Source organism: Orycteropus afer, unplaced genomic scaffold (genome assembly GCF_000298275.1).
Source record: "Orycteropus afer afer isolate SDZICR_OR568_19922 unplaced genomic scaffold, OryAfe1.0 scaffold00003, whole genome shotgun sequence".
In the NCBI taxonomy this organism is placed as follows: domain Eukaryota; kingdom Metazoa; phylum Chordata; class Mammalia; order Tubulidentata; family Orycteropodidae; genus Orycteropus; species Orycteropus afer.
Window position 1 is genome coordinate 16,620,638 of NW_006921590.1, and position 14,422 is coordinate 16,635,059.

A 14,422-nucleotide genomic window follows, 5' to 3' on the forward strand; every position below is an offset into this window, starting at 1 on the left:
TACAGTGAGACTTCACATACTTCACCTTTTTCGGGTTTCTTTTTTTTTTTTTTCTTTTTTTTCAGTCATGTATCCCTTCCTTAAAGTCCTTCAGAAAACTAAAAAATAAATTCTCACACTCCATTAGAAAAAAAAAAATGAAAACATTCACGGTCTGAAAAGTTTTCTGGATTTCCCCAAATCTTGGTACTGTGTACAATTTCCTCATACACAGGTTTGAGGAAACCCCTGATGATCTATTATTGAATATTCGGCTAATGGACATGCCATAGAAAATTACCTTAATAGTAGTAAATAGATTAAAATCTATTGCATAAAATAAAAACTTCTATGACTTCAGTTTAAATACATATCAGAAAATCTAAGAGGAGGTTTTTTGTTTCTTTTTCAAAAGTGCTAATTCTTACATTTACTTCAATATATTATGTCCAAATCTTTGTAAAACTAAACCACTTTTGCTTTAGGCACACTGCTTGATGAGTTCTAAGAAGCAGACAGAAAAAAAAAATCATTTGTCAATTAATCCAGCTTCCTTAATTTTACTGAAGAAGAATTTCTCCAGGATATTGGCACATTTGTAGTATTCACTCTCGGGGGGATTGTACTCTTTGCAATTGGTAAAGACTCGCTGTAAGTCTGCCATGAATAATTTCTTAGACACGTAGTACCTATTCTTGAGGCGTTCACTCATGGTTTTCAGATCTGTACAGGAAAAAAATATATTAGCAATCTTGGCCTCCTTTCAGATGCTAGCTGACAAAAATGAGACTGGAAAAACAAATCTATGCCACTGATTTGATAATATTTTTATCATCCCAATGCCTTGGCTTAAAAGAAATTCATACGATCACGGAAAACAGCTCTTAAATCTTTTGTTCATTGTTTGTGTTTATGTGTGTGTGTGTGTGTGAGGGCTTTTGTAAAATCATAGCCATTTTACCATAGAAAGGATCATTATTAATCATCTGGTGCAAATTTCCATTCATCACAAAGAAGCTAAATAAATTAGCATTGATGAATACGATGAACTCACTACTGTAAACTATTCATCCAGAATTATACAGAAGAAGCTCTATCTACATGGTGTAGAGCAGGTGAAACATTTGTATTGAATCACTTAATTACTCAAAACAATCACACTGAGTTTGTTTCACTAAATTTATGGTTGTTTGGTATGTGTAGATAGAACTAAAAACTTGAGAAACTGATCATAAAAATATCTGCAAATATACCAGTTACTTTGAATGTAAAAATGATTCAAATTAATTTTGTGTCATGCTCTATCAACGAAATAAGAATGGCTTACTTGATTTAATAACTGTTTTCTAAAGTCTTGACCGAGTATGACTGAACAGAAGAAAGAGCAATGAAACTATTCTTCTCCAGGGATAACGAGATGTTGATGTTCCCGCTAGGCTGCCCAACATGCTGTTTTTAGCAGCCTCGCAAGACTATTTGTAAAAAGAGTATTTTTCTAATATATCTACTTGCTTTAAATCATATTATTTTAGAAGTGAAAACAGTGCTTCATGTAAACAGTACTTCATAAGAATCCAGCAGGACTTATTCTCAGGATCAATTTAAAGAATTCCAACTGATTAGGAGATGCTAACATTTATATATTTAAGAGTCTCGGGCTTTATCTGGATGTAGTTCTATCTTTTAAAATTATACTTGTATTAACTACACATGGAAAAACAAGTCAAGCTGGCTAGAGAAACACTTATGACTACCCATATCCCAAATTCCCAATTACCAAGTTTTCCAGAGGAAAAGAAAGAGTCAAATACAATGGGATTATGATTTAATAAAATAAGTACATTTATGTGCAGTATCCCGAAATGGGAAGAAATCCATTTGCATCAACATCCTGTATCGACCACAAAACAACAAAGAAAAAATGGAAAAGACCGGCTTCCACCTTCAGACCTTTGGCTAATGCTATCTTGCTATGTCATCACATCTGTGGATTAAACTTTGAATTTTTCTTTCTTGCCTAACTGAAAAAGCTTGTGGAGAGACAAAAAAATCTAAAAAGATTAAGCTACATAAAGACTCAGCAACCTGTTGCTCATTGCCAACGAATTGATTCCCTATAGGACACAGCAGAACTGCCCTAGAGTTTCCAAGGGTGTAATCTTTATGGAAGCAGACTGCCTCATCTTTATCCTGCAAAGTGGCTGATGGGTTCAACCGCTGACCTTTAAGATGGCAGCTGAGCGCTTATCCACTGTGCCAAAAAGATTCAGCAAACCCCCTGCTAAGTGTCTTGAACAAGTGTGACTACACAGAAGAAAGAGCAATTAAACTATTCTTCTCTCTAAGGAAAATGAGATGTTGTTCCTGCAAGGCTGTTGTAGCAGCAAAGACAGAAAAATGTATCCAGTAAAAAGGAAAGAAAGAAACTTAACAACGAAGTTTGCCCAAAAGCTTTTCAAACTTTTGTGTGTGGGAGGGGCGGGAGAGAAGAGGTGAAGAGAACTAAAATGGAGCAGAAACAAAACAAGAATTATAGAAGTATTTGGATAATTACAACTAATTAATGCACATTTCCTTTCTATTTTAAAGTTATGAATACTTTTTTTTCTTCTGTAGACTTCTTTGATTTTTCCAATTGACCAAATGGCATGGATTAAAAAAGGAGGTTACTAAACATTGGTGATACCAAATATGGAGATACCATTAAATTATTCTATTTTTATCCTCCCACCCCAAACTTGGGAATTCTGAGTAAACGGGAAAACCCTGCCTTCTGATCCAAGCATAGTAAGAAGTCACATTCAAGTTCAACTACTTAGATACTATCTAGTGTGTGACTAAGGAAAAGCGAGTTAGATCCATGCATACCACAACAGAATTAAGACATGGGAGAAAGAAAAGATACGTATTTGGATAAAGTCTGTAAGATATTAATGGGGGAAAGTAAAACCATTGATTTTTCAGGCCTGTCCTCATATAGAAGACTCTTTAGGGTAAGACTAGGTATCCTAAGAAAAAATACTGCTCCACTAACAAGCACCATCTACTGTTTCAATTATCTTTGTCTAGCACATATCTCAGCCCATCATTGGCCCTGTTCAATGGGACCTACTCAACTATGCATATGAGTGGTATAGGATTGCATAAGCTCATGACCTTCTCAGACTGAACCAAGAAACTTCCAAAGAGCAGACTGTGGGTAGGCTACAACAGACCAGTTTGCTACATCTACTACTGTGGGTCTCTAGAGTGCATGTGGACATGGACTGAAGGAAATTATTCTCCCAAGACCCATAGAACTTCCCATGAAAACTTCCCAAAAGGAGTTGACATAGCTCAAATACAAAGATGCAAATATCCATTAAGATTGGAAAAGGACCAGAGGGTTTAACATATTTTTAACATATTGGAAAACGTAGATTCCTAAATTAATCTCCAAATCAGGATTCTAGACTGAGTCAATCAGGCCTTTGGTTTTCTTGCTCTGAAATACTCAAGTAGCAAGGCGGAAAGAGAGAAAGGAAAGCATGTAGATGTATGTACATTTTAAGTGATATACACTATTGAAATCATTATTATGAGTATACAAAATGTTCGTGTGAAAATTAATGCCATAGAAACACCTGAAAATAACTCTGTTATCAACATGCTAATAGATTCCTTTTTTTTCTTCCTTTCACATTTTATCACTTCCATGGTTCTTAGCTCCTGAAATAGATTAGAGGTATAAAGGGACAGAAGACTAAGGCTCTCCTTATACAATGGTCACACAACCAATTCAAAACAGTTCAGCCCATTGTCCATGACCGGCACAATGTGTAATTGGTTTGATTTGGGGATTCTCAATTGTTCGAATTAATCACTTGTTTTAAAACTGTACAGACACAGCAGCAAATTTCCAAAGACATCTTTTTTTTTTTTTTCATTTGTTTTTTGGATGTGAGAAGCTTAAAGGTTAAAATAAGTCTATGTAGATACATAGTATACATAGTAACACTAACAATATCTATTAAGAACAAAGAAAATTAGAATCATGTTAACTGGAATTTTTACCTCTGAAAGTACAGCAGTCAAGCAGCTTAATCTACTTTTTTTTCTGCCACTTTGAAAAATTCTTAAAAGGAATTTTTTCCTTTTAAGGAAAAACAAACAAACTCAACTACATCAAGAGGACACCTGATGGTTCTTCCACTTGCAACCAAACAAGTCAACTAAAACCAAAATTATCATCAGCTTTCATATCTTGTACTATCTGTAGTTAGCCATGTGGGGTTTTCTGCATCTGGTGTTGTTGAGTATACATGGCTCTAAAGACAGTGACAGAACGTGTGTTATGAACACTTCTCCGTTATCCTTCTGCTCTGCCATTCCTGCCTCTCCATAGGCACATGGATCTCACTACCCACTATATATGTTCCACCCTACAACAGAAGAGTGTAAGTCAAGCTCAGCAATGATTTGTCCCCCATACCACCATCCAGAGAGCTTTATACTTAGAAAAGGTTTATGGCATTACCCATGGGGAACCTTATAACTTCATAATATCCCGGAGCTTCTGTTCTCTTCACGGGTTCCATGAAGGGCCAAGCGCTTTGATGGCTCTTGGGTAAAGAAAAAAGTAGGGTATCTAATACGGAAATTCCATGTGAAAAATCATTTCAAAATATTTGCATGAGGAGAATGAAAAGAGAACACCCACCTTCACCTGCTGGAGAATGCTCTTGAGCGTGCTATAAAGCTGATCAGGGTCTTTGGGCTCTTTACTTGAAAGAAAAGTAAACAATCAAAAATAAGAATTAGGTTTTTATCTTCCTGTCAGGTGATTCCTATATAGCTCATTCTTATGAAAACCTAAAGCTAGAATAATTCCAGAACTATTTATGAAAACTGCTACCCAACAAGAGTCGTACTGAAAATTACAATCAGTTAGCTTGCCCTTTTTCTCAAAGTTGCTGGGAGGGGAAAAAAGCTGCTTCCATTAACGTCCTCTCACCCATCAGACTTACCTTTTCTCTTTTCCACTTGGTTTCCAGCCTGTCTCTCCTATATGTCAACGAAATTAAACACTGAATGAGAACTGCTTTTGGTCAAGAGAATAACATAGTTAATACTTATCTAAAATGCAATGAATTACAGCCATTCCTCAATAAAAGTCTATTTCTGGGAAGAATCTAAAATTGACTCCAGTTACTTCTTCAAGCAGCTAACAACAGGTAACACTTCTAAGCCTCACAATAATATTATCCTATGTTTTTTAAAGAGGAGCTTCAATCTGTCAGAGGAAAGCACTTAAAAAAAAAAAAACTTTTAAAATGGTGATATTTGTTAATGACTGTGTGAAAGAGTTAAACTTTTATTTTAGGTTAGAACAAACTCTATCCTGATCTCTTATTTGGCCAAGACAATGCTTGTAATGGAGATGGTTCAGCATAGGGAAAGTAAAACATAGCCTGGAGTCAGATAGACCTGGATTTGATTTCCTGCTCTTCTCTTAAGAGCTAACTTAACCTAGATGAATTATTTAACCTCTAGCATCTCAGTTTCTCAATCTGTAAAATAGAACCCTTAAAATTAGGTGATGTTATCCTTTTTTAGATTAGCTGATACATGAAATATAAAAGAAGAATGTCTGGCACAAGTAAGCCTTCAGTTTAATGGTCACTGTTGTTGTTGGTTTCTGTTGAGTGACTCTGGCTCATGGTGGCCCCATGTGTACAGAGTAAAACTGCTTCATAGGGCTTTCAAGGCCATGGCCTTTTGGAAGGAAATCACCAGGCCTTACTTCCAAGGAGCCTCTGGGTGGCTCTGAACCACCAACCCTTCAGTTAGCAGCCCAGAGCTTAACCACTTGTGCCACCCAAAGATTCCTAAATGGTTCCTATTATACATTGTTGTTGTTGTTGTTATGTGCCATCGAGTAACCCCCCGACTCATAGCGACCCCTCCTTGGGTTTCCGAGGCAGTATCACTACGGAAGTAGGATTAGTAAGAGTAAAATGAGGAGACAAGGAGCTCTGGTAGCATAGTGCCTAAGGCACTTGACTGCTAACCAGAAGGGTGGCGGTTCAAACCCACCAGCCACTCGGAAGAAAGGTTGGGCAATCTACTTCCGTAGTGATACCACCTCAAAAACCCAAGGAGGGGTCGCTATGAAACAGGTCCGACTCAATGGCACATAACAACAGCAGTGAAAGTAAAACCTGCTATAGAATAGATTTTATAATCAAGTAATATATCATGCCCAAATAATATATATCTTTTTTTCCCCTGGAGAATTTTAGTTTGGTTGATTTTATTTTGTTTATTTAATCTCAATATAGCAGAACCTGGGTTTGAACCCTATCAAACTGCTGACATGCTATAGCTATAGATCTACCAAAAAAAAAAAAAAACTTACTTTGTATGCTTTAATCCAATAAAATCCATCTATAATACACTCACAAGGAGCTCTGGTGATGCAGTGCCTAAAGCATTTAACTGCTAACCAGAAGGCTGGCCATTCAAGAAGATGGGGCAATCTACTCTTGTAAAGGTTTTAAAAAGTCTTTATAGGAGCAGATCACCATCAGGTTTTTCTCCTGAAGTCAAGCATTTGACTACTGAACCACCAGGGATCCTTATTATAATATTAAGAAAATTAAAAAAAAAAAAAAAAAAAAAAACATGATTTCCATAATACATGGCAAACAACTTTTTCAAATTCTGGGAACAAAGCACAGATCTATTAATGTTGCAACCATGACGCCACTGAGACATTGTGCAAACAGCAAGATGTTTAGAGGAGGTCACAAGTGAGCTGCTCCTTTTTCTGACAGTTACTGGCTGTTAGCCAGTTAAGGTTAAGCGACTAAACTTTTCTGAGACCCAATTTTCCCATTTATAGAAGTAGAATTCTTCTATCTTCAGTAGTAATGACTAGCACTGTGCTACAAATATCAGGCTCTCAATGAATGGTGGGCATTGATAGCTATAACAAGGGATCATTTAAATTCTCTTTGGTTTGTTTGCCATGACAGGTAAAGAAAAGACAGATCAAAGGAAAGCTTTTGCTACCTTCTTAAATGACTGCAATTAAACACAAATTGAGATGCAGAAAGCAACAAAGTGTTTCAAATTACTGCATTCTTATAATAGTTTCAGGAGCTCTGGTGGCGTAGTGCCTAAGGCATTTGACTGCTGACCAGAAGCCTGGTTGTTCAAACCCACCAGCCACTCCTGGGAAGGAAGGTTGGGCAATCTACTTCCATAGAGACAGCGCCTCAGAAACCCAAGGAGGGGTCGCTATGAGTTGGAATCAACTCCATGTCAGTGAGGGTTTTTTTTTTTTTTTTGGTTTTACAATAGTTTCAAACACAATGCATGGCATTACCACAATATTTGCTTTTAAAAGAAGGTCTATACATACTAATTCCAGGAATGCTTTCTATAGGAATCTGTCGAACTCCATCTTTAAAACACGAAAGTCCAGGGTAGACTTTTCGAATCTGAGCTTGTTTTCTCTCTATCAGCTTCTTAATTATCTGTAAAGCAGAGGAAGAACATGTGTTTAGGGAAAGAAGCCTGTGGCTGGTTACAGCTCCAGTCAACCAGAAGAACCATTTCCCTAATAAAATAAAATCTTTATGAAACAAAAAAAGAGGAAAGGGTGAATGTTCTTTAGCAGGTAAGACATAAAATTTTCTATTATACCGGGTCCATCTAGTGACATTCAGATAACTGTCTGAATGACTGGTTTCTGCCATCCAGAAAAGCTAATATTGAGAGAACACACTGCCCCCAGAGCCCAGTGTCATTTTTAGCATAAAAACCAATTACTCTGCCTTCTCTGAGAAGACTCTACCAGAATTACAGTAAATCAGCCCCAGAGCATCAATATCCAGTCAAGTGTCAGCATTTCTTTACATTTTGTAACTGAGACTATTCCCTTCAGATTGAGAGGACAGGGGTGTGGGTAGATGAACAGGACTAAAAGCCTGTAATGACTGGCTTTACTCTTATTTAAACTTTTCAAGACTGGAGCCCCAACCTATGTCATTTACATTAAAGAAAAAAAAAAAAAAGCAGTTCTAAAGAATATCTGTTAAGGCAACAAAATCCTGATGTGAGTAGGGCTGGTCTGGTAAATTCTCACAGATCTTTTGCTTTGTAAAACAATTCTTAATGTATTAAGGTAACTATTTCCAAAACAGCACAGCTTTCTCTTAAAAAACAGAAACAAAACTCAAAACTTCCCTTCCTAAAATTTACCACATCAGAAACAAATTTGGGGGTGGGGTGGGGAACTGTGCCAGTCATTCACTGAATCCACAAAGTGAGTGAGGTACAGTGAATTACTTGGTAGGGCCCTTCTAGCCATTGTCTTTGTTACTCCCACCAGATGACGGGTGGGACTATGCCAACGTGAGGTGCTTGTGGCCCTCAAAGGATTAGACAACTTGCTGATAATGCAAGTATGGGGCATGGAACCCTAACATGGGGTTGGTCACTTTTGTTATCCCACTAAGCTAAAATGAGCCATCCCAGAGGTGGGAAGGGGAGATTCCACTACTACTAAGGATGAAGAGGCACTAGTGGAGCATACTCTTTGGACCTGAAATCCCTGCACTGAACCTTCTTCATCCAGGAGACAAAGAGTTGTGACACCAGAAATGGCAAGAAGCAGTGGCAGAGTAACAGCAGCAGCAAAGGCAGCAGAACGAAGAAACCAGCACAAAACAGCGCAGTGGATCAAGGAAACTGAGTGCCTTTGGGCATGGGTCTTACTGGTGGATTGGCGTGCCTCCGTTCACTTGGAAGAGCTAGGTTTGCTGACCCATGGAGGTAGAGCTGAATTTAAAAGGCCTCTGAGATGAGAGGTCAAGAGGCCAGAGAGAGACATGCCTGTGGACACTGCTGAGAATAGGCTGCCCTAACGGACAAACTATTATCCTGCGTAGGTTCTAACCCTGCACTGTAACCTGTTACTTCCCTGATAAAGCCTATAATTGTGTGTACTGTGTGTGTGAGTTCTCTGTGGCTACTACAATGAATTACTGAACCCAGCAGAGAAGAAGAAAGTGTTGTGGGAGGTACAGTTGGTGTCAGAAATGGTAAAAAGGTTAGAGGGTGGAAGCATTATCTGATTTCTGCCTCAATGAATTAGCCTTGGGGTTGTTGATATTGATCTTGATCTCCTTCCCCCTTATGTAGTTAGAGGATGTCAGAGACAGCCCCCATGCCATTTTTTACACAAAAGAAAACAACTAAAAAAATAAAACTCTACTTTCTAACTGCTTGATCTCAAACATATTGCTGGTAAACGCTACAGCACAAATACATAATTCTAAGACTCAAAACAACTTCAGAAAATGAATGGGACTAGAAAAGTACATTCCTGGTGAATCCAGATTGGTACTGACCAATAGAAATACAATGGAGCCACATAAGTAATTTTAAATTTTCTAATAATCGTATATTTCCTAATGTGAAAATATTTTTTTTATTTAATCTTGTTGTTGTTGTTGTTATGTGCCGTCGAGTCAGCCCTGACTCATAGCGACCCCTCCTTGGGTTTCGGAGGCAGTATCACTACGGAAGTAGGATTGCCCCACCTTCCTTCCGAGGAGTGGCTGGTGGGTTTGAACCGCCAGCCTTCTGGTTAGCAGTCAAGGGCCTTAGCCACTATGCTACCAGAGCTCCCATAAATATTAGCATAGTGGCTAAAGGCACTTGACTGCTAACCAGAAGGCTGGCGGTTCAAACTCATCAGCCACTCCTCGGAAGGAAGATGGGGCAATCTACTTCTGTAGTGATACTGCCTCAGAAACCCAAGGAGGAGTTGCTATGAGTTGGGTCCGACTCGATGGCACATAACAACAACAACAACAACATATAAATATTATCACTGTCAAATGTAATCAATAACAAAAATTATGAGATATTTTACATTCTTGTTCCCATAAGTCTTCTAAATCAGAGTGTATTTTACCCTTAAAGCACACCTCAATTTTAACCACTTATCAAGTGCTCAATAGCTACATGTGGTTAGCAGCTGCCATATTGGACAGGGCAGACTCAGATAGATGGTCTCCTTTTATTTACTGTTAAGTCCAAGACTTTACAAAAAATAATCTCAGTGGTAATCTTTTAAATGGATACCCTCAGAAAGCATATGAAGGACTATGTTTCAATTTGAAAAGTTTTTTTTTTTATTATTCTTTTTACAAAGGGACTCTCAAATGTGATGACCTATCAAGTGGCTTCCACATACTTCACTTGGCAACTTAAAAACTGTAGGTTGCTGACAAGTGACTGTTAATGGTAATTGTTATTGTTGTTATGTGCCGTCGAGTCAAACCCGTCGAGTCAAACCCGACTCATAGTGACCCCTCCTTGGGTTTCTGAGGCAGTATCACTACGGAAGTAGGATTGCCCAACTTTCCTTCCGAGGAGTGGCTGGTGGGTTTGAACCGCCAGCCGTCTAGGTTAGCAGGCAAGTGTCTTAGCCACTATGCTACCAGAGTTTCCTAACCTGTCTGTGCTTCAAAAGATCACTCTGTATTCCAGTTTCATTATCTTCACCTCTCAAGAAAATGCCTTCACTGAGACTCCCCACCATAATCTCAGAATCAAAGCATTTCAATTGAAATGTCCTCATTTTAATCTCTTCAAATCCATCCCTTATCCCTGTTATCTACTTCTGCTAGTTTTACAGTTTTCCAAAACAGAAATGGGGGTGTGGCTTCTTTATCTTTAATATTTCATCAAGTCACCAAATTATCTTATAAAACAATTACATTGACTTGCTTTATCCTTTCTGTGGCTCCCCCAAACCTAGACTTTTATAGTCTCACACCTGGATTAAGGTTTAAGAATTATGTCCCCTTCACAGCCAGGCACATCATGCACACACATACACAAGCACATATACAGATGAATTTCTTTTCTTCTCTACTTCTGCTTGCTTTTAGCATATTCACACTTTCTCAAGTAGTGGCTTTCCCACTTACATACTTATGATCCTATTTGTTCCAATGTCCAGGAGTCTACCTAAACTGGACTCTGTGCCTTTGTTCATGCTGAGCCCATTACCAAAACCAGGCCCTTCCAGTTCAAAACACATCTCCTTACCATGCCATCTCAAATGAAGCTAGGTCCTATGTATCTCACATTTCCCTTGTAGTCCACAATCACAAAAGCAGTAGTTACCTTTCCCTCCCTGCTTCACCTGTCCAACTGTATTAGTTTTCTCTCTCTATCTCCAGTAATGATAACTATAGCTTATTCTGCTTTTGTATACTTTTAGGTGCGAGGAAATCCTCAATATTTTTATACTGTTTGCTTGCTACTATCTTTAGTCCCCACCATCCTCAACACATTTTCAGAATTGGAATAAATGATGCTGTGAAAATATTTTGAATTCCTGGAAGAAGATATTTCATGAATCCAAATTCATTTTTATATCGTAGTGGCTTCAGATCTCTTTCAATAGAACCTCTATTATTCATTCAGTGCTGTGGGGGTTGGAAAATAGGAGGTTGAGGAGAGAGGAAGGAAGTAGCTGAGAGGAATGGAGAAAAGAAAAGGAGGAGGGAGCCATTTCAGATTCCTCTGTGCTATGGCCTTCCCCTTTATGTAGAAAAGGTCAACATATTCCTACTGTGTGAATTTGCAGAACTTGCTAGGGGAATCCTGCCCTCAGTTTATACTATGGAGATGAAGCTATGCTGCTGGGAGGAGGATTGACGAAAGGGCAGCTGACAACATGATGATGGCTTCAGCTGGCCAGCAGCTTCATTGTGGAACAATGTGCTGCTGAATTCAGACCTGCTCATTAAGCTCCAAAGAGAACAATGAAGAGAGCTAGCTCTTCTCAGAGAGACAGACAGAGAAAGACAGAGAGAAAGATGCTCTTGCAGTGCTTTTATCGACTATCCAAGTGCCCTATTTGGAATTCTCTCTTAGACTGACATCTTTGACTAAGAAGCAACAAAAGTTTTTACTTTTTAATTAAAAAAAAAAAAAGGCTTTTGCTCACTTCCATGGGACATATAAGAACAAGTCCTAGCCAAAGTAAGTAAAAGGAAAGTACTAGTGAGTACCTATTATGCACCAGATGCCATGTAAAGAGCTTTGCATCTGTTAATGTTGGTAATATCTGACAAATACCAAAGAATAGGGATTAAGGGACAGAGTCAGTAAACAAAAATGATGTTAAGACAAATGTCTTCTTTATTCTCCAAAAGGAAAAAAAAAAAATGCGTGTTAGAATGAACAACAGACTTACACAGTGAAATTGATGTGAGATGATGCAATTTCAAATTCCTAGTTCTTGAATGCCAATGAACTAGGGGGACCAAGGAAGTGATCTTGGGCTTTTAAAAAAAAGTTTATTTGTTTAATAAATGGCCTTTGTGTATTCCCCAAAATGTTCTTTGGGGCTTTGGTGTTATTTTTTCTGCCTTAGAGAAATTAAACACATTATGTAGTTAAATCTAACCATTTTTTCCTTTATTGCTTCTCTTTTAGTTCATATGCATAAAAGATTTTACCCCAATAACAGATAACAAATCACTTAACACCTAGAAGATAAACCTTTGAAACTTGCAATGTAAAATAATAGATTCATATACACTAAGACAAATATCTATGGAAGGTTACGAATAAATGAAATTCAAGTAAGTGCATTAAACCAGTGCTACAGAAGTTCAAAGGAGGAACTGGACCATGGGCTGAAATGGTTTGATTTGCACGTGTCTTGGGAAGGAGAGCTAGATAATGGCACCAATCAAGACATTAAGGCCTCAATAATAGCCTTTGTAGAATAATTTGAAGAGAAAGTAAAGAGGTAAGATTTAGAAGGATGCTTGAGGCCAGGATGTAAAAAGTCCTTGAAGGTGAAGTTAAAATATGTCACCATTTTAACAAAAGTGTGATATTGACCCTCCTAGGAATGGTGATCAAGATAGGAGACAGATTAAGGATACCATCACAAAAGAAATCTAGATAAACCATAGGAAACTAAGATTATGATATGCAGCAGTCCTGTATACTCAGAACCCAACTCAATGCAACCCACCCCAACTGAGACTGGCCCGTAGAGAAGAACCATGAGTTGACCACCTGCTTACCTCCTTCTGCTTTTTAATGATGACAGAAAATTCTGTGTACGGGATCCGTGGATTTAGCTCACATCCCATTAAAGTGGCTCCTTCATAATCCTTGATATAGCCAACATATTTGGTTTTAGGTATTTTAATTTCTTTGGAAAAACCCTGCAAATCCAACAAAAATGCATTCATACAGCCACTATGAACCAAATATCTATGGAGTGCAACTATGTGCCACACTCTGTGCTAGGCAACAAGACAAAGTTTCTTTCAAGTTCTCATCATATTGTTTTGGGAAACTTGAAAATCTCTCAGGAAGTATATTAAAAAAAAAAAAAATCAGAAATCAAACTAGGTAAATAAGAAGTCAGACAGCATAAAAATATGACCTAGTAAAAAAATTAAAAATACAAGTTTTAAAGAGAAACAGCTATTAAATAAAAATAAGGTTTAATTTTATACTGAATTGTATAATAAATATGATCGATGCAAATTTTCCCCAAACTGGAAAGGGTGCCCTCAGGATTCTCAGCAAATCAAGAATTAACACTGATACAAATTCTGAAACAAAACTTGTCAAAAAACAGCAATTAGAATTCTAATATTTAAAAAAATATATTTTAAGGGTAAGAAATTTTCAGTCTCTCATAATATGTAATTGTTTTAGTGATTTTAATGCTCTAAAATATATTCATATCCATATACTGCATTGTAATAATGATGCCACATGGTGTGTATGTGTATATATACACACACATATATATACATGCACATATATTATATATTCAAAATTATTACACCTTAAGGTGTATATTTCAGTTCTTTGCAGAAAATTACCTGGACTTCAAACCTGTCACCAATGGTTTCCTACTTCACCTTTCAGCGAAAAACATATTCCTTATAATTATTGCCAACATCTTCAAAAAGGGCTACATAACAAGTAATTTAAGAATCATGGCTGAGATTCATGCTTTGCAATATAGTTTGAAAAACCAAAAACCAAAGTCACCACTGATGAGTGGATTCTGACTCACAACAACTCTGTAGCACAGAGTAGAACTGTCACATAGCATTTCGAACGTTGTAAATTTTTTCCACAAATGCAGAATGCTAACTCTTTGTCCACCTCACTTCCCACCTATCCCCTACCCTCAACCCCCATGCTCCGAACATCTGGTGAGCTCAAATTATCAACCTTTAGGTTGACAGCTGGGTGCACTTAACTGCTGTGTCACCAGGGATCCTGTTGTTGTTGTTGTTATTTGCCATCAAGTTGGCCCCCGACTCATAGCGACCCCTCCTTGGGTTTCTGAGGCAGTATCACTACAGAAGTAGGATTGCCCAACCTTCCTTCC

General features: G+C 37.7%; 1 protein-coding gene across 1 annotated transcript in view; it reads right to left on the minus strand.

Moving 5' to 3' along the window:
• Positions 1-508: 508 nt before the first annotated feature.
• The window catches only part of KAT2B (lysine acetyltransferase 2B), a 125,782-nt gene continuing 111,868 nt past the window's right edge, over positions 509-14,422 (minus strand). The window contains exons 14-19 of the mRNA XM_007936540.2: positions 13,089-13,232; positions 7,385-7,499; positions 4,986-5,022; positions 4,679-4,742; positions 4,496-4,580; positions 509-702 (exon numbers count right to left, since the gene is read on the minus strand). Coding sequence (XP_007934731.2) covers positions 509-702; positions 4,496-4,580; positions 4,679-4,742; positions 4,986-5,022; positions 7,385-7,499; positions 13,089-13,232 — 639 coding nt within the window. The remainder of the gene's footprint in view (positions 703-4,495; positions 4,581-4,678; positions 4,743-4,985; positions 5,023-7,384; positions 7,500-13,088; positions 13,233-14,422) is intronic.